The following is a 24,868-nucleotide window of genomic DNA, read 5'->3' as shown; positions in this document are numbered from 1 at the left end:
TAGCATTTACCACAAGGCAAATGTTGCTAATTGTATTTGAGACACCAATTCAGAGCAAGTTGTGACAGTTTATTTTAGAGCAATCACTGTTTGAATGTTTGCTACATTAAAAATATATAACTACTTTAATCTACAAGGTATGATGTAATGTCAAAGTCTAATAAATTTTAACAGCCTTTAGCAGGTGTATAGTTCTTAGATATAGAGGTTATTGTATTCTATGGAATTAATTAAATCAGATAGTATATACTGGTTCTTAGATAAAGTATATGAGTACCCTTTATATGTATTCCTAGAAAAAAAAGTAGATAGCTACTGCAGTGGTTTATAAGCTTCCATACTAGTTTAAATGTTTTGACGAGTTGAGTCCAATTGAAACCGGGTAAAAATAATTAAGGGTGACTGCAAAGCCCAATGGGTACAGAGTGCACCAACTTGGGAGCTCTGACGGCCCACAGTTTTTATTTCCCATCTCTATTTTTTTTCTTTTTTTTGGTTTTTCTCCGGTACCGGGAACCGAACACACGACCTTGCGCTTGCCAGGCAGGCGCTTTTGCCGCTGAGCTAAATCCCCAGCCCTATTTCCCATCCTAAACAGTGCCATTCAACATCAGCTTTATCCTATGATTGGTTTTAGTGATGACTGTGTGATAGTTGTGAGTAGCAATCAAAGTCAACAGGCTGCTTCTATATGCATGGAGAGTGCACTCCTTCCCGTAATTCCAACACAGAATGAACGCACTGCCTGTGGATGACCAGAGCAGCTTACATCATGCGTCTTTCACTGATCTTTATGTTCAAGGAAATGATGGTTCATGTCGATTGGATCTTCCAATGACGAGGCTTGCCTGGAGCTGGTAATCAAGCTGTTTTCTCAGAAGGCCATAAATTACATGGACAATGAGTAGATACTGGCAGGAAACTTGGGGGAAAGGAAAAATGAATACTGAATGTTCACTACAAAAACATTTGCTCTGAAAGACCACAGCTGTATTTACTGGAAATCACTATTACCACTAAGAAAATAATTTTGGGATTGCACATGAATAACAACAACAGCAAAATTTCAAGGCCAGTATGTTTCTTTTTTATTATTATCTTTGTGTCTCACTTAAGACTGTTGAATGATTTCATTTTCATTTTATAAGCATTACATTAATTCCCATGCAAAAACCCAAGACCACATATGCCTGATTCCAAATGGCCATCATCCAAAAACTATGAGCCTGGACATTCAAGAATAAAACCAATATGTTGCTTGACTTTTCCATTAGCATTATCTAATATCCATTAGATATTGTGGGCATCCTTTGGGAGATTGGCCGGCTCCTTGACTCCTCAATTACCAGTCTACCTCGAGTCCAAACCAAAACAGGGAGCCAATGCCTTGCAGCACCTAAATCTGAAAAGTAATTTCATTATGAAGACAGGACAGCTTTATCCAATGCTGCCACCCATAGATATTTCCTGGTTCCTGCTCTGCAGTAAACCCTGCTATTGAGCAGCCATGGTATCATCTATTTGGGGATAATAATTTTTTCTTGCCAGTTTTCTCAAAAGCTCAGGAGAGGTAAAGAGCCTTTGTTAAAAAGCTTATCTCTAGAACCCCAAAAGAAATAAATACAAAGACACCTACTTTATCAAGTATATATCTTTCTCGGCTTTACATAGTGTCAATGAACAGGTATAAAGCTTTAAAAACTTCTCTCAGTGAGACAGAAACCAGGAATATCAAAGAGGGCAAAAACAGGACCCACAGTGAAAGGAAAACTAAACAAATGCAAAAAATTGTTCTCTTGACTGAGAGAAATGAGCGAACCGAAACATGAGAGCATTTCAAGAGTGGATGTTAATTTATATCGAAACACACATCACGACTCTGACAATGGCAAAGATTTCATTAGTGCAAATAACAATTATAATGGTATTGTTCTTTAATAGGATTTAAATAAGGCTTCAAATAATTACATACTCTAAAACTAACATTTGGAAACCTTAATTCTGTTCAGGAAGCTATCAAACACACCCTCCAAACCCTCCGATGTTTGCTGATCCGAGGACAATTACATTCATTCAATAAAGCTGCTCCAAAACACAATTTGTAGCATTACTTTCAAAGTTTACATGGTTTGGTGGAGAAAAAGGGGAAGCTGTTCTGGCCACAGGTCAGAAAGAGAGAAATCCAACCAACATGCCAGGTAGTTCCCAGGTACTTCTGATTCTCAAATATCCATAGTTATGAAAAGTCACTAGAAAAATAAAAACAGAAATAAAACAAATATATAATAGAATCCTTAAGTATCAGGAAGAGATTTGTTTCCTAAGACCCATTAACAAATTTGCACAGAGTACGAAACAGAAAGAAGCAACAGGATTCATGGGCGTTTCCATCTATGGCTCAAGTTCTCCTTTAAACAAACAGTGGGAAAACATAACAAACAAAACCACATGAGGAGGACTAGAAAACGTTCACAACAAAAATCAGAGGCAGAATATGAAATAGTAATATCCTGTTTCAGAACCTGCGCGATCCCTCAGAACCAGGAAGTTTAAAATTTGTCCTTAACACATCCAATCAAAGCTGGATACGTAAAAAACAGAAAGACAGAATCACAAACCACGCCACGTGGGATGAGAGTTTTAGAACCAGGAGTGGGGAAAACAAAAGTCAGCAAAACACTCAGAAAAATTTATCATCAATTCTGAAATGAGGCCTGGTGACATCATCAGGGTTAATGAAGACAGAGATGGACTTCCCCGGGTTCTCAGTCACCAGCTGCTGCAGTTTTTTGGCCAAACGGTCATCAGGCTGGTTGGGGTCCCCTCCGTCGGACTGTGGAGAGGGGATGCTGGTGGTGCTCCCTCGCCGCTGCAGCTCCAAGGTCAGTCGGTTGGCCGCCTTGACATGCTCGATGGCGGTACGCAAGTGCTCTGCAGGGTCTGAGCGCACAGAGGACAGCTTCCGGGCGTGGAGCATGACCGTCTCCTCCGACAGGTGCTCCAGCATGTTGCACTGAGGGATGAAGTAATTGGGGCACATCTTGTTGACCAGACAGTGCTGAAGGTCATCAATGAGGCCCAGCAAAAAGTGGGCCGCATAGTCTTCTTGAGCCAAGTAGTTGGCAGGAAGTCTGTCGCAGGCCCAGAGCATCATGCTCCGCAGGTGATAGGGGCTAATCGCCTTGGGCCGCGACAGGAGTTTAATGATGATGGCCTTGCAGGCCTGGTAGGCCTGCATGAGACTGCTGGAGATGCACTTCTTCAGCTGCACTTCACTCCTGGCAAAGGACAGCCGCCACTCATTGTCCTTCTTACCCTTGTAGGAGCAAGCGGGTACCAGGTAAAACCCACTGATGACTTCCTCCTCGGTGATCTTCCCATCCCAAAAGTGGTTCTCCATCAGCCAGCTCTGGGCCACCGCAGGCCAGCCTTTGAAAGACACCACAGGGACGATATCGTACAGCATGCGGCTGCTCCCCACCCCCAGAATGATGGAGATGATGGTCCCATTTTTCTCTACCTTCTCCACCTTTGGCATCCCTCGCTGGGGCTTCTTCTGGATCTCTGATAGGACAATGCTGATGGAGTCGTAGAACCAGTCGGCCACTTTGGTGGGGGAGAAGAAGTAGTTGGTGGCACCATTGATGTGATCCACAATGGTGCAGCAGTCTTTCCACTTGCTGATTGTCCCCTCGTCAAAGAGCCGCAGGCTCAGCCAGGAGTGGCACAAGGCTGAGTGGCGCATATCGAGGGTCACAGGCTGGTTACGGTCATGCAGCTTCAGGGCTGGCACCAGAAGGGTAAAGTCCATGTCATAGTCAGTGCCCCGGGCATAGACATTGAGTTCGTCTAAGTCCAGGTCCACCACACCTTCCCGCACTCCTCCGGAGAGCAACAGGTACTCATTGGCCACCGGAAGTTTTTGGTCCAGTTTTTGTACCATTCCTGGGGGGGCAGAAAGAAAAAGAGTAAGCACTATGATAGGAAGCACAGATGGAAGAGTCTTCTTCTGCATTAACACACAACGCTCTGACTTACCAAGAACCAAAGTTCAGATTGGGTATAAAACCCAACTGCGGCCTGCTACACGCTAGTGATACGTTGTTCTTTTTCTGCCCGAGCTGGAATCTACCCTTTTCCAAATGGAAGAACCACAACAGATTTTTCTTTCAGAGTGAAAAGCAATGCATTTGCAATTATAAACCAGGGCACCTCTTCTCCCAGTCACTGCCTGGATTAACAATGTTACCATTCACTAGGTCACTCAGGCTGAAAATTTCATATGCTTCAACTCCCTCCTCCTCTCCCAAATCTATTCTCCATACCCTTTGCTTGGCTTCTCGCTGCCTCTGCGCTGTCCACCTCCACTGTCTGTATTTCTGCTTGCTAAGTCTGGCCTTTAAAAACCATTGTCGAAAGGAAACTAAATTTTCCACACTTAATTTGTAGTGAAGACGGTTTGTGCAGAAATTATAGAGTTATTGAAAACATCAGGACAAAGATCCATTTCTGAGCGGTGACCATGTTTTCACAGTAATCTCATCTTTGCAAGGTAAGGAATATGACCAGCACAACTTCCAGCTATTGGTATAAAAGGATATGGTTGATTTCTCAGTTTCAAAAAGGTTGTGAAAGTAATTTTCATCATTGCATGGACACATACGGTCACTTCCAAACCAAAAGATATTTGACAATAAAATAATTTACACTTCATTGTTTTACAGTTCCACCTGTCTAGCCATAAATACAAATGGAAAATAGTGAAATGTTGTGTTATGTGGAGTAAAGACCTCAAGTAATTAATGTGCTATTATTGTCATCTGGGTGCTATACTGCTGTCTCCTCTAAGATCTAAATACCTCAAAATTGTTTTTGTGCTTTCATCCTAGACAGAAACGAACTAGCCATAAACACACCAGCTGGGACCCATCTATATAACCAGAGGAGCTTGGATATTAACATCCTGTAGGTGGTGTGTCTACAAAAGTGTCACTGAATTTTGTCTTGGATTGTCACAGTTTTCTTAGGATAATTCCTAGCTGGAACTCTCTTCTGCCCTCTGCTGGATTACAGAAGCTGATGCTTTGGTTTATAAAATTTTATCTTAACCTATTTTCACTTGTTATCTACTCTAGAACACTGATGCCAATGAAAAAATATCCTTTCTTCCCAACTCCTTCCTATGTATCTCATTAAAATATTAACTTTTCTTTCCAAAGAGCAAACATAAAGTATTTGTCTAAAATCTACTCTTCAAGAGTTAGGGTAATTTTAGATGTTTCCTATTCCCTTTAAAGCACAGAAAAAACTTCAGCAGCAGAGCGAATGTTGCAGGGGCTCATTTACCAAGCTCCCAGACATTAGAAACATGCCCCTTCAGCAACATTATTCCAAAGGCTAATCCATTGTGACATCCACTTTTCCATTTGGCCTTCCTGGGCAAGACCAGGCGAATGAAGCTCTATAAGTGATTTAATAATCTAAACTGGAGATTTCTTCCACATTATAGAAGCCCAGATATCCTCCTTGAAAATTTTCCTGGGCTAAGTCTAAGTGAAAAGGAGCTGCTATCAGCTCTCATGGCACATGGCCGCCATGTGTCTCACAGCCAAGGGCCGGGAGAGAAAACACGGGGAGCGGATTTTGACCCTACACTTCGGCTGTGGAGCTAAGTTGAAATGAATCCCATCTGTGACCTGATTCAAGGTTGGGAGGGGTAATATGAGAGGGTAAGTCCAAGTGGTTCTGACCCTTGGTTACATTATCTAAAGCCAGCAGTGTGAACAAACAAAACATGAGCACAGACACACACACACACACACACACACACACACACACACACACACACACAGCCCAAGCCTGAAAACAGTGAAGCAAAGGAGGCATGGCGAAGCAGCTCCTTCCCTTAGATACATCTCTTCTTTTTAAGGAAGCACTATATTTGGTCTTTAAAAGCTCTCTAAAGCAAAACTGCCTGCCTATAATCCCTCACTCCCTGGTTTTGATTTATTTCATAGTTTCTATTTGACAGGCATTAATACAGTGGGGTCTTCGAGGAATGTGTTCCTTGTCATCCCCTTGGTTCTTTGCTGATAACTTTTGGAACATCAAGTGGAAAACTAGAACTCTGTCCCTGACTCCCTTATGCTTTGGTTTTATAAAATTTTATCATAATCCACTGAATTCAAATTATTAATCTCCATCACGCAACACCTAATGCCACAACACTGACATCAGAACCCAAGACTTCATTGTTACGCTTTATCTTCTGTCCTGGTCAGGGTCCCGTTTTAATAAATACTAGGTGAATAAGGGAAACTAGTACCCTGGTATAGGTTCCTTCAAAAAAGAGAAACCAAACACAAACACTTGTGTCAAAGGGACAAAGAACTAGAAAAGAAGTGAAACTTTAATGGCTTCTAATGTCAGTTATAAAATTAGGTAAATTTTATCTCTACATATATTTATGCATATAGAAAAGATTTCTTAAATACCTCAGTAATGTTCATTATTTCTTATAAAAAAGTTATCTTTTCTAGCCTCCATTTGTGTAACACACACCAATGACAAATAGTGCCTTATTAAAGCAGTATTTTTTTTTTTTTTTTTTTTTTGCCTTTTTGAGGCAGGGTCTCGCTATGCAGTTCAGGCTGGCCTTGAACTCACTTTGTAGCCCAGGCTGGCCTCAAACCTACAGTGATCCTCCTGCCCGTTTCCCGAGTGCTGGGATTACAGGTGTGAGCCACCAAGCCTGGCCAGAGCAGCGATTCTTAATGGCAGGATAGGTACAGGTTGGAAAGATGTTTACAAAGTCCTCACGATTCCGATGTATCCCCTAGGGCAACAGTATCCCTGGTTGATGATAAATAACATAAGTAATACGCTATTTATAAAAATATGATTTACACTTCAAAGGGAGAAATACTTTTGTCAAGCCTACTTGACATTTTGAGAAATATCCTTAGTTGTATGCATGGCTAACTTTTTCTAAGAAAGTTATTAATTTTTAACAACGTCAATTTGGGGAAGGTTTTAGCATTTTTCTCATTTATGCCCACAAATAATCTACCTGAAGTCTCTCACTGTGTAGATGAAAATATTAGGGGCAGAGAAGAAAATCAGCTGTCTTAAGGTCACACGGCCTCTGTAATAGATAAGCGGAACTGCCTATTCCCACATTTGCTGCAAAGGTCCAAATGGCACACGACACTCTTCTCCCTCTGAACAACAAGCTGACTTGGCATGAATGCAGAACGGCTGGGGCCATGTGTCCATCTGTGCTTCCACTGAAGGTCAAAGCTCTGGTGTGAGCCTGGACAAGCAGCAGATTCTGTGTGACCACACACATGTATCATTAGATGGATGGGTCTGATCTCCCTTGAAAATGCCATCGATATCCCCCAGATAGATGGGCTGCGAGATGCCAGAAACACAGAGGGCACCCCACGGGGCTTCCCAGCTTTGCCAGTCTCCTGAGTGACCACTACCATTCACAATTATAGCGGTGCAGTACATTTCATAAGTCCAAGGGGCTGTTTTATTTTGCATAACTTCGGAGTCGACTGAATGTCACTTCATTTAACCCCTTAGAAAATGGATTAGCTCATGCACGATAACAGTAGTTCAAGTCCTACTGAGCAGAATATATACAGTAACAGTGCTGCTTCAGAAGAAGCCTCCTCAAAGAACTTGGAACGCCTGTGGTAGTCGAGGGCCGTGTTCATGGCGTATCTCCTCTCTTAAGTGAGATCATGGCACAAAGCACTTACAATCACCTGAAGCCCAGGGAGTAAAGACACTGCTGTGGACAGCATCGACAAAGTCCTTGTGGCAAAGGTCTTACCACTAAATGCCCAGAACAGACTGTGGGACTCGATGACAACTGCTTGGTAAATGCTCTGTCTGCTTCGGTCAGCTTGATACCACATGAATGATACCAATACCCCGGGTTCCCAGAATTTCCTATTTGATATACTATGAAATGTTCTCGGGATAGGCGCATGAAACCATTCACTAATAATCCAAAAGCTAAGTAGAAGAAAAATCTTTCTAACCCTTCTCAAAACTTAAAACTGCAGTGCTAAATACTGGTGAGCTCTGTGAAAGTCTACTAAACTACTCTGAAAAGAATGAACAGGATGAATTAGACCTGGATTCAAGTCCAACTCACCCAGGACCAACATGAGTAAACACTCTAGGCCTCTGGTTCCACAAATGGAATTGGGGAACAACGACCACAAAGTGGCTGGATGGCTCTGGGCATAAAATAGGAAAATGCATACTTAGTGCATGGAGGGGGGCTTAGCTGGCGGTCAGGGGTAAGTGGTTTGGGCACACACATGCTCATGCATGCATTATCAATATACCTCTCCCACTGACAAATCCTGCCGTGTCTTTCTTTTTAGTTCATAGTTTAAAGACATAGTTTCTGCTACTCAGAACTTATCACCAAGACTCAAGAGAAAATCTTATTAGCACCCCCTAGAAGCTTCCTACAGCCAGCAGAGCACAAAAGCTACAGGTGGATGGTTTAAGAGGAGTGTTCACTTTAGAAGGTTCATTTGGTTTCAGTTTTTATTTTTTATTAGTAGCAAATAAAAAGTAACAGTAATGTCAGTATGGAGTTAAATGGCCACATAAGGATACAGTGATGGACCCATCCTGGTCACAGTAATCTCCTGATCTTCAGCAGGACCAGGAAACTTGTGAAGGAGTTGCACAGAATCACCGCTCTCTGTGACCCAGCTGAGCTTCCATTCCTTCCTCATGTGTGGATACATATGAGAAGGACTGAGTTATTCTGAAACTGGAAAGTGGCATTTATTGGGGAAGGCAGGGTCTGTATTTTAGAAGAAGAATGAAGTAAGTTAAGTCCAAGAAATTGCAACAAAAATGGAGATGGTGTTCAAGAAAGTGCCGAGGATCAATTCCCAGCAGCTAAATGTTCAGCTGGCAATGGCGTCCATGGATATCATTCACAAGTCACTGGCCAAAGATAGCGCGTGTCCCACCCAACCACAGGGAAGAAGGAACCACTCTCCTCCATGCAGAGGGGGCAGAAGCTAGAGGTACCTGATCAGCAGCACACGCAGCTTCCACACTAATCAAATAATCACCTACTAATGCACATCAATTATGAGCTAAGATAATAACAGTAAGGGAAATGAATAGAGGCCCTAACCAAAACACAGGAGGAAGGGGACAAAGAGTGAAAATGGCTCGGCCTGGAGAACAGAAAATTCAAGTAGGTCCCAGGATCCCTTCAAACATTTGCTGAGTTGTCCTAACAAAGAAACTTCACCTGTATTACTTCAGCAGGTAGAAAGTACAGAGATAAACATTCAGTCTAAACATTCAGTCTCCTTTCAGTTATGAGGGAAACCTGCCCATCATGCGCAGGATCCTAACAGCGCCGCCTGTGAACGCGGTATGTTCTCAGGAGGCATGAAAATTAAACTACAAACAGGTGATGTGCTCTGAGCCAGCAGTGATGACAAGATAGCTCAGAGGCGCTAAGTTGAAACGCTGGATATTTCTCCTTTTCTGTCCTATATAGTGTCATATCTCATCGGCAGCATTCTCCATCAACTTTGCCAATTTTTTTTTGTTTTTCTTCCAGTATCAGGAATTGAACTCATGACTTTGCGCTTGCCAGGCAGGCACTTTGCCGCTGAGCTAAATCCCCAGCCCTTAACTTTGCCAATTTTAATAAAGATACCGCAGTGCTAGCAATGCTGTATGAGGTGTGCCTTAGTTACTTTTCTCTCCTTGCTGAGACAAAATACCCAGACACCCAGAGTTAAAGGGGGAAAGGTTTATGTAGCTCACGGTTGTCGAGGTTCAGTCCATAATCCATTGGCTCCAAGGCAGCTTGGCTTGGCAGAGGGGCATCGCTGAGGAGAAACAGTTTATGGTGGCAGAAGACAGCAAAAGCGTAAGGGAAGGGAGAGACAAGCCTCTTTCTGTCCCTTACACTGTATCCAGTCTACCAGGATTAGGGGGGTGCCAACTCACTCAGTAGGCTGATCCAGCAAACACCCACCCTTACTCCCAGCATTCTTAATCCTAGCGTTTCACCACGAATCAATCATACACCCTAGATTCACCCACCTCTGAAAAACCCCCACCTAAAAGTACATAAGGCTTTGCGGGGAGGGGCTTTGAGCCACAAACCACAACAAGGTGTAATAAAAGAAATTACAGTGAAAGTTTAAATTTTTAAAAACTATCACAGTAAAAGTCATACTGCAATGAATCCCCCTAAAAAATCCTCCTCCTGGCTTCCAACACACACATCCAACGGTCCTTGCTACTTTCAGAGGCAGTTCTGACGGTCTTCTTTCCTGAATGTCTTCATCTGTGCTGTCATGGCTGCCTCAATATCCCGAGTGGATTCAAATTATTGACTCTTCCTGGTCATTTTGACTTTGGGGAAGAGCAAGAAGCCACACGGTGCTAGATCCAGTGAATACGGTAGATGAGGACACACATTTTTATGAGTCTGCTTTTCCATTGGATGGCAGTGGGCAGTAGTATGTGCCGTAGTTTTTATTATACCCTCTAAGGACACTCACAAAGCAGTATTGCCAGAGCTGCTTCAGAAAGTGGTGGGCATAATGGGAGTAGGCTTGAAGCAAGAGAGAGTATTTTGAAGGGGACTGACAGCAATGTGTCTTTATCATACCTTTTAAAAAATTTAAGCATTTACCACCTATTTGGATCATACTTCATATACAACAGCGAGAGAAGGGTTGAGTTTGTGTAATGTGTTCTAGAAGTGCACAAGCCTTATGTCAAGAAATCCCTGACAAGAGCACACCCATTTATTGGCACTACCAGGCTTTTCGGTGTAGAAAGGGGATACCCACATGAGCTCATGTAATCCTCTTGAAACTTTCAACAGACAATATTACCCCTATTTCACAGATGAGGAAATCAAGATACATAATCATATAGGAAGTTCTGGCCAAAACAGCTGAGCTGAAATCCAAATACAAGTTGATTCCTACTCTTCAGTATCCTTGCTATTTTCCAGCATTAAATGGGCTCCCCTAGGAGACTAAACTGTAGCAAACACCCGCACCCCATCCCCTGCCAATATACTTCAGTTTGTTAGTTGCTCAGGTAATAGTTCCTGTTCCAGATCCGGTTGCTCCTGTCTCTTAGAAATACCTGGTCACTGTGATGCATAGCTGGTCACTATGATGCACAGTGTATAAACCAATCCCCAATTGACAAGCCATTCTGCCTCTGTACTTCCTGCTTGCTTACCCCCTATAAGCCTTAGACCAAAAGAGATCAGGGCCTGATATTCTGATAATGATCCCAATCAGTGCCCATTGACATAAATAAATCTGCCTCCAAATCCTGGGTGTCATCTCAGTGTTTCTGCTTGCTGTTGCAAAACTATACAGTATCCTCTTGTCTTTAAAATTACAATACAAAATACTACAGAAAACAATGAATCCAAACTTATTTCTCTTTCCAAAATGGGACATATTTTTGGAGCAAAATTATTTCTAAAGAAAATGAAAAATGATTTCAGCTATATCAGGGGAAATAAGGAATATGAGAAAAAATGGGTCATGGGTTAGAGAAAGGATTATAAATAATTATTTTAAGTATCTAGTGCTATGTCACATGGTGTGAGAAGGTGTTGTGGGGGGGTAGTGTGTATTGCACGTTTAGCTCTTGGACAATTCTCAAATGACATTCTACAGGTGTTTAGATCACAAATGCATCCCTGGCATTCCTTTAGACCCCAAAGACAAATTCTGAAACTGTTCTCACATACTCAGGTGCATAGTCTAATTTGTTTATGTTATCACAACAGCAGAACATTAATTTTAAGGTCTTATCAGTACATTTCCACTTCTAGGCTGAGGAAGAGGCAGAGGGTGGCCAAGAGGAGAATACGAGCTACAAAACACACCAAGCTCTGAAGCAAGAAAGTCTTTTCCTTTGTGGACACAAGGGCCCTGACATAGTCATATCTTTTTCTGTGTAAATCTCAGCTCAGGGACAGTAAGACACGGAGGAAGAAATGTGAAGAATTCTACAACTTCTCTTGAAAACCAGTGATGTCAAGAAGCAGCTAGTGTCCCAGAACTCAAGACAGAGAGTCCGTGTTCCTGATGACTCAGACAAATGTGTCACTGTTTGTTAAAAAGGAACCCTGTCATTTCCACACTCACTGGCTACATCACCTCAAAACCAATCCCACTTTACAGAAAGGAGGCTCCTTTAAAAAAATTTCAAAACTGCCACTGGCTAGTCAAAGGCCTTAGCTTAAAATGAATTCAATTGTGAGATGGTCAGACATCTACAACAGTAGAAATAGTCATCCACCATGTAGCCATTACCCAATTTCAATAATTCTATTTGCCGTTCCAGTACCATTTACCCCCCACCCCCGATTTTTCCCTATATCTTTAAGTAGAACCCAGATAGCACTAACTTTCATCCACAGACAAAACACAAGACATTTCTCTAACTGCTAAAGATTTTTAGCACCGTGAGCCCTACTTTCACATCTAACATTTCCTCACTATTACAGACTTCAGTTGGTGTTTATCACTGTCCTAATATGCCTTTCCTCATTATCTCTGTCTGAATATGCACGAAGACTGACAATGCGGTGTGTGCGTGCCTGTGCGCACAGGTTTGTGCAAATGTCAGAACACTGCTGACGCCCAGCCCTGCGTTCCCTGCCCGCCTGGTTCACCGGCAGCCACGCTGGGCAGTTTCCTGCGTGCTGCCAACTTCCCTCTTCGCGCCATCACAGACTCTGCCCCACACACTCCCAAGAAGTGCAGGGGGGCGGTTAATGCAGAATGGCATAGACGGGGACAACCTGCAGGCCCTAGGGGACAGGACGAAGCACTGCCAGACAGATGTTCCAGCTGCCCAGAGTCTGGGCAGTTCTACCATGATTTCCTTACAACTGCGCAGGGGGTCCCCCAAGATGAACCTCGAGGCGTTTCTCCTAGCTCTGTTCCCTCACTCCTTCCCTTGAGCGTCATCTCCCAAACCTTTCTAAATACTGCCGCACAGTGGGGATAGATGGACGATTGGTCCCTGATCAATTCCATCACCCCCAGTGTATAGCTGACCGTGAGCGCAGACGTACAGGCTGATGATCACGAGCTACGTGTTCCTTCCACTAATCAGCTACCGACCTACTCTATGTCTTGAGAAGTGAGACCGGAGAACATCTCCCTAAGAGCCCCCCAGCCCACTCAGCTGAGCCAGCTTGCCTGTCTCTCGTTGCTGTTGGTATTCTAGTTCTCATTGCCCAAAGGACACACAACAACCTTGCTGGTCCTGGAGAATTTCCGATGGGTGAAAACTCGCACATGCCTCCGACAGGGGCCTTTCTTCCTTAAATTTTGAAGTGAACAGTGGGGAACAAGGTTTGTGGGGTGAGATGGAAAAGCCGGCTGCCTCGCTTCTCAGCTCACTTTTGGAACCGCCCTTCAGAGCAGAGCTGGGTTCAAAAGGACCTGCCTTGTTCACGTGTCAAGCTAAACTCGAGGACCAAAACAACCTTTCTCTGGCAGCCTCTGTTTAGAACTAATCCATCTCTGTCCCTTTAAAATACACAGAATTCCAAATGACATTCATCCAGCGACTTTTAGTCCACATTCTCTTTTTCCTTTTTAAACAGAGTTTCTCACTACATAGGCTGGCTTTGAACTCACTATGGAGCCCATGCTGGCCTCAAATTCATGACCCTCCTGCCTCAGGCTCCCGAATATTGGGATTATAGGCCTGCACCACCACGATCAGCTCCATGTTTTCTTTTTTTTTTTTTTTGAGGCAGGGTCTTGCTATGCAGTTCAGATTGGCTTTGAGCTCACATTGTAGCCCAGGCTGGTCTTGAACTCACAACAATCCTCCTGCCTCAGCCTCCCATATACCTTCTTTAGTGTATTACTTGCACCAATTCTGGTGTCAGATAAATTCAATTATTTATCTGTTGGTGTCCCTCTGTCTGAAACCTGTGTCTTTCCTAACACAACAGAAGTTCAACAAATGTAAGTTGAGTAAATACACAGACAGAACCTAGGAGAAACTCTTCTTTATGAAAGGTGAAATTTTCAGGTGATGCATTTGGAATGAAGTGTCAATCTGATACTGTCATTGTGAGACATGATGAGACATTCCAGAGCCTCTGCATCTGCAAGTACAAAAGAATCTCACATCACACACTCCGAAGAGGTGCGGGGGAGAGCCAGGATCCTGTTAGTGAGCTAACCACAGACAGTACCACAAACACACACAGGCACTTCATCTTATTCACCAAGAAAAATTTAGTTCTAGGACATTCTCCAAAGCATACATTTGCAACCGACTTTTGCAAGGGGAAAGAGAAAATGTACCGTATAATTACAGCACGATCTGAGAACAAAATCCAATATATGATCTTTAAAAAAAAAGATTATAGTTGTGCTTCTGTGTGTCTGATTCACAAGGAAAAGAATTTCCTTCTTCTTATGTAATTCCATAAACTGCCGGCAGAGGGCACCCACACTCCATTCATTTGCTTAGCGTCTCTACCCGGGCTCCAAAGTCATCAAATAGAATGAAAGTTCTAAAGAATATAGAAACATCAAAACGCTAAGACCGGATAAGATGCATTAAAACCACCTCTCTGGACCTGTCTGCCTCTAGACACCGCCTAGCGATTCTTAACTTTGCCTTCCGGTCTCCTCGAAAAAATCCAGATAATTCAGGAGCCTCAGGGCTTCGTGTAAATAGACCCAGGGAAGAAAGACAGGATCCCTGGGCAGGTGACTGCCGGTGCAAGCTGAAGACCTCATTGCAAGGTGCCGAGCTGCACCTCACATTGGCCGAAACCGAGATTCTAAAAGAGAAACAATAAAGGTTCAGGCGGCTAAAGGACATCCTGAGACGACCGGAAATGGTCCTTGATGTTGCAAGATTAAGGCGCGATGCTTCTTCAACAGTTTCAGCGACTACAAATAAATAAGTGCATTGAAAGATGTTAGAATCCCGGATGACCCATCCCAAGGGAATTAAGCTTTTTAACCTGGCTTCAATCAATAAAGAATTAAAACGAACATGCCCTGTACGATACGGTGCTTGGCAGTTCCCGGAGAATAGCCGCAACCTTCCCGTTTGTTCTAACCATGGCTATGTGACGAGCACTCTCCTTCCCGGAGCACAGGTGTGAAAAGTGAGACACTGAACAGGTGAGCAACTGGCCAACATCCGCGCACAAAGTACGCGCCGAGCTCTTCGGCCTCAGCTCGATGAAAAGCCATTCTAACCACACTCGATCCCTAGAAAGAAGGAAGGGTATGCGATGTTGTCAACTTGTTTATTGCATGGTGGGCAGAAAGGGAAAGATGAGGCTCAAATACAAAGCTTGTTCTGCTGGGGTGATCGGTAGATGGCAAAGCTAGAGCATTCGGTTATGCCTACACTGACTGGGTCATAACACAATGCCAAAAACCTTATTTATCCAGTTAATTCAACACGTATTATTCCTGGAAAGCAACTTACCCTTAAATGACAATAATTAAATATTTAACAGCTATGAATTCATTTCTCCATAGAATTTATTAGTAACAATGGTCTCTTACTTATACTGTCTTGACCTTCATTTAAATGCTATTTCAAATACTCCCCATCTAGTTTCCCAACAACAAATCAGTAACACATTAAAAGCCTGGTATTTAAAAAACAATAATGACTCAGTTAACGTCTTACAAGTTTTTCCCTTGGGTAAGCTGGAATGTCCCACACAGAACTTCAGATTAGTACATCTACACCCAGACCCACAGTTAAGGAGGAACTTAGAGACTAAATATGTTTTTCAAGGAAAACAGTCATGGGGAGAACGTGCCTACAGCCCGACAGACTAATAAAGAACAGAATGCACCTCTGAGACGCAACTCTCTACCTGATAGTTTACTTTCAGTATCTGAGTAAAGAGATATTTTGTTTGAGCTTGAAAATGTTCACATCCAAAGAAGTCAGACATGAAAAAACAACCAGTAAAAGCCCTATGTGGAGGCTGGAACGTGCCATTAAAAGCACAAGTAGATCTTTTCAAAGAGGATAAAGTGCTACATTGTTCTTAAGCCTACTTTGTTCAATAAATAAGGAGAAAAGTCAAAGTCAAAGCCAAAAGGGACAGTTACTGAACGCGGAAGGGGGAAAGTTGTATTCGGAGAGGTGGCCGCCCCCTCAGTGGAGCAAGCGCCAGTGGATGAAGAGTGACACTCAGTATTCTAGGCAGAAAACAAGGGCTAAAATGGTAGCTCTTCAGGGAGAAATCAATGTGTGTGTGTGTGTGTGTGTGTGTGTGTGTGTGTGTGTGTGGTCACGTCCTAGTGCTAGCGGAAGTTGTGTGAACCCACTGTGAATTCTCTTAACTCTTGGACTCCACAGAACGAAGTTGCCTACATGTTCCTATATAATACATGAATACAGGAGTCAGATCATCAGAGCCTGAGCTGATTTCCAAAAGTTATAGATTCCAGCTTCTGCGGTGCAGAGCAGGACACCTAGGCCCCAGAGACCAAGCAGCTGGGAACAGAATTCCAGAGTCCATGATTCCCAACCCAGAGCTCTCCCCACTCTGCGCAGGGATCTGAAATAAGGGTACACTAAACATACAGCTCTCTGCGTCTCAACCCCAGAAAGACTGACGTGTGAGCCCCACAGCAATGTGTGTGCTTTACACTATCAATTAAAAGCGAGACTTCTGCCCTTCTTCCTCAGCTTCAAAGCGGAACGTTTAATTGCATGGAGTCAGGAAGGGGTTTATCGTTGCAGCAATTCTCAAGCCATAAAGACCAGAAAACAGCTACTGTAGAAGTCAGGAGAGACACAGCCTTGGTTTGTCTTTCAGAAACAACAGTAATGACATTCAGGAGAGAGATGGAATCCATCCGTACAACTGGGGAACTCACTCACGCCTTTAATCTCCCAGGTATTCATTTGGCTGTCAAGGAAAAAGACATGTTCCTGCTAGGTTTCTGCTGATGGGTTCTCTCTCCCTTCAAGGACCATATAGGGTATTCTTTGTCTTCTATTCAGTCTTAAGCAGAGACCAAGCAATCAGGTCACCAGCCAGGAGTCCTTATGGATAAGAGGCAAGATACACTACCCTCTACTCGGGAGCACAGATGCAGGCCATCAGTATCGAGTGTGGAATGGACTGGGAACCAGCTGATAAACCTGCTGTGATGGGTACAATTATAGCTCATTCTTTGAAATCGAACATCACACGGTGGGAATGGTCTGAATACAGGTATAGCAATTTGCAAAGCTCTGGATTGTCACAGAGCTGTATGCAGACACAAGAGATTAAATGCAGACATTTATATTCATGCTGTGTCCCTTTCAAAAACCAAGCCAATGTTGTTCCAGAAAAGCAGACCAAAAATGGGAAGACATGACACCAAGAACACTTAGGAGGCAGTTTATTACACTGGTGGGCCTGACTGGGGTCTCTGTCCTAAAGAGTCACAGCCCCACCTGGCAGGGTTGGGGCTTTTATAGGAGGGCAAGCAGGGAGGTACAAAGACAGACTTGGCACATTGTGATTGGAGGGCTGGGGGATATCATGGGTTGCTAAGGGAGTTAAAACATCTCAAACCTTACATTGCAAGGCCATCAGTTAAACAACCATGGGTCACACGAAGGAAGAAATGTCCCATTATCAGGCTTTTCTGGACATGTCCATCTGGTTTTGGCAGGCCTTCTTGGCAGGCTTTATTTAAAAGTTTAGGGTTTACCTTTCAATGTGATTTTATAGTTAGCAGGAAAAAGACTAACGGATTCAGAAAGATCATTAAAGAAGACAAACCCAAGTACAGTGTGATTTTGAGATACCGAAATTCAATTTTTAAGACAGTGACAAAAATGACACTTTGTGCCCAGGCCCAAGTCCTGTTATAAGATGCAAAATTCCTTCATTACGGTCTAAAAGAGGGGAGGAAAAAAACCTTCTAGCAAAAACTATACAAAGTTCACAATCTTTCCACTAGAGGGCAGGCTGGCCTAATTTTTCTTCACAGTTGAACTGGCTTCAACCCAGCAAGCGCGGGCAGGTAAAAGGCCTGAAGGATAGATTTAAATTTTTTAAATCCATACCTGACTTCATTGATATGCTTTCAGAAAGAGTCCAAACACAGTGCTTCACGCTAGTGACTCCAATGCCCCCATGCTGTTGAAAGCAATCCCATTGTCACCGAGGGCTGTCACACGCCCATTGATAAAAGCCCATCGAATGGGGATAAGGAAGACACAAGCGAAGGCGTGATGCCCTACGAGACAACGCAGGATGATGTGACAGGAACACGCCACACCTAGGATACGAGCAAGCTGGAGCGCGCACCCCAGCTCCGTGATCGATCAGATGTGAAGTGAGACCGTGACCCAGCTCGGCATTCAGGGACAGCCAGGCCTGTTGGGGGGGCTGCACCTCTGTCTCTCCTCCTACCAAGCCTTCCCCACGCAGTGCTTTCTAGCTAGGAGCCTGGAATGGGGCAGACGGGGTGCAATCTCATGCCCACTCTGCCACATTTGTAAAGAACAAAACACACTTTTAATGAAAAGTTGCTGCAAACCACCTGGTAGGCAGGAGTGAGGGGGAGGGGAAGGAGAAGAGACAGATGTACTGATCTTCACAATTAGCTTTAGCCTAACAAGGCCTTGTCTGCCCTCTGATGAACCTGAGGGAGGTGTCACACGGACTGAAACCCTGGATCCTGAGGGATTTGGTCACCACTGTGGTTCCGCCAGAACAGAGGCTTTGCTGGGCTTTGGTGTACAGAGTGATTCGGCAGGTCTGGAGGGGGCCCAAGAATGTGAATTTCTAACCAGTTCCTTGGTAAAGCAGAGGCCTCTGTCTAGGACCACACTTGGAGAAATACTGGCTCAGCATAACGCCAGAATTCACCTTGCCGGTGTGGGACAGAAATGGAAGCAGAATAAGAACCTGACGCTGTCTGCTGGTCCTGCGTCAGCGCAGCAGGTGAGGCGGGGGCCGCCTGGTTACCTGTCCACATCACCCTCTGCTCTTCCCGTAAAGAGGGACAACATCTGTGTACGGATGAGGCCATGCGAGGATCAAAGCAGGAAACATAAATTAAGGTTTAGAAGAACTGAGAAAACGCCCTGTAAAAACAAAAGGCAGCGACTCAGCAGACTGTCTGAAGATCGGAGAGTGGCAGCCGTTGGTTCTCGTTCTGGCCGCTGTACTTGAGACACCACACTGAACCTCTCTGAACCTCAGTTTCTGCCTGGAAAGCAAAGGGCTCCATCTTTTACAGGTCAGCAGCCACGATGACCCTGGGATCGACACGTGCACCTGGACGTGAGCCGGACAGGAAACTGGGGCAGCATAAAGAACGCCTTCTCCACGAGGCTTTCGCTGTGCCACTGTGGAACACCCCACACTTCCAGGCTCTGCCCACAGATCAGTGTAGATCAGCCACAGAGCCAGGTGGACCCCCGTCCCCGCTGGCCCTCACATGAGCATGTGACGCATTGGAAAACCAAGCTTCACTTTGGCCACCCTTGCTGAGCACGGTGAACCTGTCCCCATGAGACGAGAGCTAGCAGACCCGAGTCAATGGGTGAACACTTGCTGTTATCTCTACAACACCTGGTGTAATGTCCTCCTCGCGCACCCCACTGTTGCGGGGGCGGGGCTCACACCTCTCCAAGGACAATGGCAGCACCTCCTAACTGGGTTCTGTGGACAGAGCTGGGTCCAGGCAGGCTCCTCCCACATCACTGGCATGCACAGAATCCTTCGCGGTGCCCCGCTCTGGGGTCAAGGCCTCCCACACTCGGGCCAAGTCCTTTCCAGTCCTGGGGTTGCCCCAAAGTTAGCCCCCCAGAACAAACTGGTCCCCCAAACCTATCCAGGGCTTCTCAGCCCCGAAACCTCTCTCACTGTCCTCTTTTTATTCTTCAGCTTGCCTGTTCAAATCTGCCAGTTTCACTCCCTCAAAAGCATCTGCCTCCGAGCCCTCCACATCACACCTCGTTGCCTCTCTTACTGCAGAGCGTTTGGATGAACCTGAGGTCTTAGGAGACGTGGAGTGTGCGTGGCTTGCATTTCAGCTCTGTGGGCTCCTTCTGTCTCACACACGAGACACCTGCTTCCCCCCGTCTTCGGGCACTCAGCTACTGAGGTCCACAAACACCCTGCCCTGCTACAGAACGGGTCACTGTAACACACACCCACTTGTGGAGGAACGGTCAACAGGGCAGTTATGTCACCGCATTAAAGTCATGCTGGTTTTAGATGCAATGTTTTCACAGTGGTAATATGAAGTAAAACGCAGGAATCACAGCTAACCGAAACGTACTCAAACACATCCATCCATGGGGTAGACGTTCACGTTCCTCCTGGCTCAAGCTGGCATATGATTTGTCCCAGAGATGCTTTTCTTTTTCTTTTTTTTTTTTTTTTTTTTACTGTTTTCTATGATTTTAGAGCATTTCGCCTTTGTCGCCAAATTTCATCAACTTAATCCTTCTCCAGTGACTTTTTCCCTCAAACCACCTTCAGCCCTCACATTAGAATAATACTTCTTCCCCCTTAGTGTTGCTCATTACTATTGTCCATGATCTGGGTCCAAAGTCAAGTGGATGTTGAGTAACCTATTCATAATCGTTGTCTCCCCAAAGCCATGCGGGCTTTGGAACGCAAGTTCAGACACGTGAGGATTTTAGGAAATGCGCATACTGCACGGTTACATAAAGGCCTAGACCAGCACTCCACAGAGCAAGAAGGCAGACTGCTGACCTCAAATGAATGACTACCGGTCCTGAAATCCAATTCCCCTGCAGGTCGATGGACCGGGCCAGCTGGGGGCAGGCATTGAGCTCTTCTGCCAGAGTCTAGGATGCCAATAGAAACGCCCTCGGGGAACAGACTGGGCCGAGCAAGAGCACACTGGCAGATGAGTGACCCTGAGTCCGCCTGGAAAGCTGAGTGTGTCTGAAGAGGGGGAAGAAAGGCAAAGAAAGGGGAAAGAAAAAAAGATAACAAGACAGGCGGGTATCACTGATCACAGAGTACTGCTATGGCCCAGACGTACTATATAGTACCACACTTAGTATTAAATGCAAACATTTCCCCATTTGCTACTTTAGCCTCCACTGACAAGAAAAGAAGTCAGGCTGAAGCGGCTCGGATTGGCCTAAGGTGCCGCACACAGGTGGGCCTGAACCTGGCACTCCAGCCGGTCACTGCAAGGGCGCTTTCCAAACAATGCCACAGGCCGGGCCTCCCGCGGAGCCCGGTAATGAGGGGAGAGAGAAGGAGGATCAGGCTCTGCAAAGAATCTGTGAGCCAAACAAGCAGAATCCGGGCCTCCACCTCCACTCCAAGCACTTTTATCCGTTTTACATATTGGGCTCTCTCTTAAGCTTCTATTTGAAGGAAGAACCCCACAGTTTTAAAAGCAGAGAAAAAGGCTTGAAAATCACCACGTCCTATCAAGCTGCCTATTTCCCAATTCTGCCTGAGGCCGGCCTTCAGCACCAAAATAAATCAGTGCTTACAAAAGATCCACTCCATACACAGCACTGCTGGGGGGTCCCCAGCTCCCTGCTCTCATCATTGCAAAAGCTGTCTAAAAGGACTTCACTTTTTGGCAACTTTACTTGTCTGACTTCCCCCACAGTGTGCAGATCTTCCAAAGCGGGTCGGGAGCTTGGGAGGCCACAGCCATCCACCTTGGGCAGCACAAGCAGTGTGCGCAGCAGACTTCTCAGCCATGTGGCCAGGGCTCAGGGGGATGAGCCGTGGACACCGAGTGAGCTCAAACCCGGACCCTGAGAGAGCTCGAACACTGGAGCATGACACCCAGGGCCTGGGCCTGGCCTATGACAAAGGTCACTTTCTCTCTGCCAACTCTGCTTCCTTGGCTACCAAATGAGCTGGATGGACCCGATAATCCTTAGTGTTATCTCTGGCTTCCAGGAGTCCGTAACTACAGAGCGTGTTTGTGTTTCTGTGGTGAGAAAGCGGAGGGAGACGCTGGACAGAGCAAGTTCGCAGCGGGAGAGCTAAGAGGTATAAAAGCCCAGGTGCCGCGGATACACATAGACTCTTCAGAAAGATGATTTCTCAAAAATGCACAAGTACCAAGGAACAGGCTGTAGAAAGACAAAACGAAGACATGGCTGCTGATATAATGTGAGCTGAACAAGGGCCGATCTTTAATTTCCTGAGATAACAGCTCCTGACAACGCAAAAGGTAATTTCCAGATCTCTGCAAAAGGCTCTCACGGTCCAGGGGATGAGGCTTTGTGTTGCACGGAGAGGACTCCCTCAGAAGTCTCTTTAAGGTGGTTAGAAGGAAAATAAGGGGCGCTGGATTCACAGCCAGTCTGCAGGCAATGAGTGATCTGCCACCGTCTCCCTGTGGCATTGATTCCTGCCTCAGACAGACGACACATGACTGCTGACAAAAGCGTGTGTGTCTCTCAGTGGTGCTGAGGCTTGCAGAGGCCAGCACAGGCCCGGGCTCCTCAGCATCTGCACACATCTGGAGCTCCACACTGCACCCCCTCCACCTGTTTCCCATCCCTGTAAACTTACTTTACAGCCTCGGACTATGCACCCCTCAAATGACAATGCACACACATCCATGTGAATCATGCTTCTGCCTTGCAGAGTTAGAAACATCACTGTCCAACCACCACCAGACTCTGCGTAATGTTGTCCATTTATTAAGCATCTGTTCAGAGCCAGGAAGGTCTTTTCTGTAGCATGAATATTTACAGAACCCCTAGTCGTATGAAGAAATGGATAATCGAATATTAAACAATTATCCAAAGCCATACAGACAATGGATCTGGTATTTGAACCGGAGCATCTGACTTCAAAGTCAGTTGCAAAAGCCTCGTCCAGGTAAGTGAGCCCCCGACTCCCCACACGTATCTTCTCCATTTCTTTTCCTCATCCCCACAACTCCAGGAGATAGCAAAGTCACGGACTCTTTCGAACATTCCACTTCCAGTCCTCCAGAATGGAAAAAGGCTGGAAAAGCGGGGGCAAACAAGGAGAATGAAGGCCGGGCACAGATTCTGCAGCCAGAATTTTCTATGTTTACCCAATCATCTGGGCTGAAATTCTACCAATTAAGTTCACTTCCACAATTCACAAGACAAAATGGAGATTGCCTCTTGGAAGTTAAAATGCTAATTACCAGTGCCCGCCTTGTGTTGTGTCAATGTGTCTTGCTGCGGTGTGACACTGTCACAGCAGCCGGGAACACCTACCCTTGTGGATGGGAGCTTTGATTCAGAGTCAATGCAGGGATTTGGAGACTGACGATGTACCGTCCATGGCGGGCCCTCTGGAAGGCCGCAGGACAGAAGTGTGAGCAGAGCACCCAGGAAAGACCTGGGGCATTTCAAACCTGCAGTTTTCCTCTTCCTCTCCTTTTCCTCCCTCACATCGAGTCTCCAATACCCCAAACCCAGGCTAATAAGCTAAGTATTGGAGTTCAGGCGCAGACCGAGTCAAAGTGGCACCTCTGAACCTAGGCACGCTTGGGAGTGTTTTCACATGCAAATATGTGATCGGACTCTAAACAGGAACATTTATACTCATCTGTCTGACCATCGTATTCTATTTATACTCATTTATACTCTTTAGTCTGATCATCATATTCTCCCTAATAGGAGAATACTAAGGTCCACTACAGCAAGCTGCACAGAAGCTAACTACAGAGGCCGCAAACAAGCTAAACAGAACTGGTCCACAGGGAAAAGGCGGACTGGGGTGGAGAGGTTGTCAAAAGAGGAGAATCTGCTTAGCATCTGTCATTCCTGCAGTTAGTTGCTTCTGAACTTAATTGAAGGAGAGCACAGAATACGTGGAGAGTCACTTAAAAACTGCTCCACTTAAGTTGTTTTTCCCTGCAAGTAAGACTCAAGAGAAAAGGCAAGGCTAGTTTGTCTCGGTTGGCATGAGGTGCAGAATTCAGGACTAGAAGGGGAACTTGACAATTAACCATTCCCCTGCACCTTTAAATACTCAGAAGTGGAAGACAGATGTGCACAGAGCTTCGTCACAGTAAAGTCCAGTAGCAGATAGGGCCATCCTGAGAGACCATAAGGGGCTATAGCATTGGACAGGACCAAGAGTCTGAGCCTGACCTGCTGCTGTGGAGCTAATGTCTTCCCTGGGACCATGAATAGGTCACTTCATACTATATGCTTTCTGCTTCTCTGCAGGCAAAACTGAAGGGAAAATTGCATGGCTCACATTTATTCATCTCAAAATTACACAGATCCCCTAGAACACCTGGTATTTTATCATACAGATGAGTGTGCTAAATACCAGACGTGTTGGTAATTAAAGGACATACAAGTACTATTATGGGTAACTTTAGACCAAGGTCTCCTAAGTTAAACTAGCACTCATAAGCCATACCTTCATGTCAGTGAACACCATGCGGAAGTGGTGAGATGGACCGTCAGTGTACAAACCCACATCTTCTTCAGTCTGACCATCATAGTAATGGCCACGTTCAGTTGACATCTGCTTTCTACAGTTTCTGCGAAGCATATATGATAGCTGAGCATGGTAGTGATTACATGCTTGTAATCGCAAGCACTCAGAAGGCTGAAGCAGGACGATCTCTGTGAATTCAACACTAGCCTGGGTTACATAGGTAGACCCTGTCTCAAAAAATGAAAACTAAAACAACAACAAAAAAAGTAAACAGATATGACAATATGATTCTATACATAAGGCAGAGAATCAATAGACAAGTTCTATCAGACATATAAGCCAATATAATATTCATTCAAAATTTACATCTTTTAAACATATGTGAATTGTTTTCAAAGTGAATAT

At 44.9% G+C, this 24,868-nt stretch overlaps 1 protein-coding gene across 4 annotated transcripts in view; it reads right to left on the bottom strand.

The window, feature by feature from the left end:
- Positions 1 to 594: 594 nt before the first annotated feature.
- The window catches only part of Mb21d2 (Mab-21 domain containing 2), a 114,276-nt gene continuing 90,002 nt past the window's right edge, over positions 595 to 24,868 (bottom strand). For all 4 annotated transcript variants that reach the window (XM_005383212.2, XM_013513610.1, XM_005383213.2 and 1 more), the window contains exon 2: positions 595 to 3,945. In XM_005383212.2, the coding sequence (XP_005383269.1) occupies positions 2,681 to 3,945 (1,265 nt within the window). In that variant the 3' untranslated portion in view covers positions 595 to 2,680. The remainder of the gene's footprint in view (positions 3,946 to 24,868) is intronic.

The sequence above is a fragment of the Chinchilla lanigera genome, unplaced genomic scaffold (assembly GCF_000276665.1).
Source record: "Chinchilla lanigera isolate Chin_1 unplaced genomic scaffold, ChiLan1.0 scaffold00019, whole genome shotgun sequence".
In the NCBI taxonomy this organism is placed as follows: Eukaryota; Metazoa; Chordata; class Mammalia; order Rodentia; family Chinchillidae; genus Chinchilla; species Chinchilla lanigera.
This window is presented reverse-complemented; position numbering and strand designations above follow the sequence as displayed.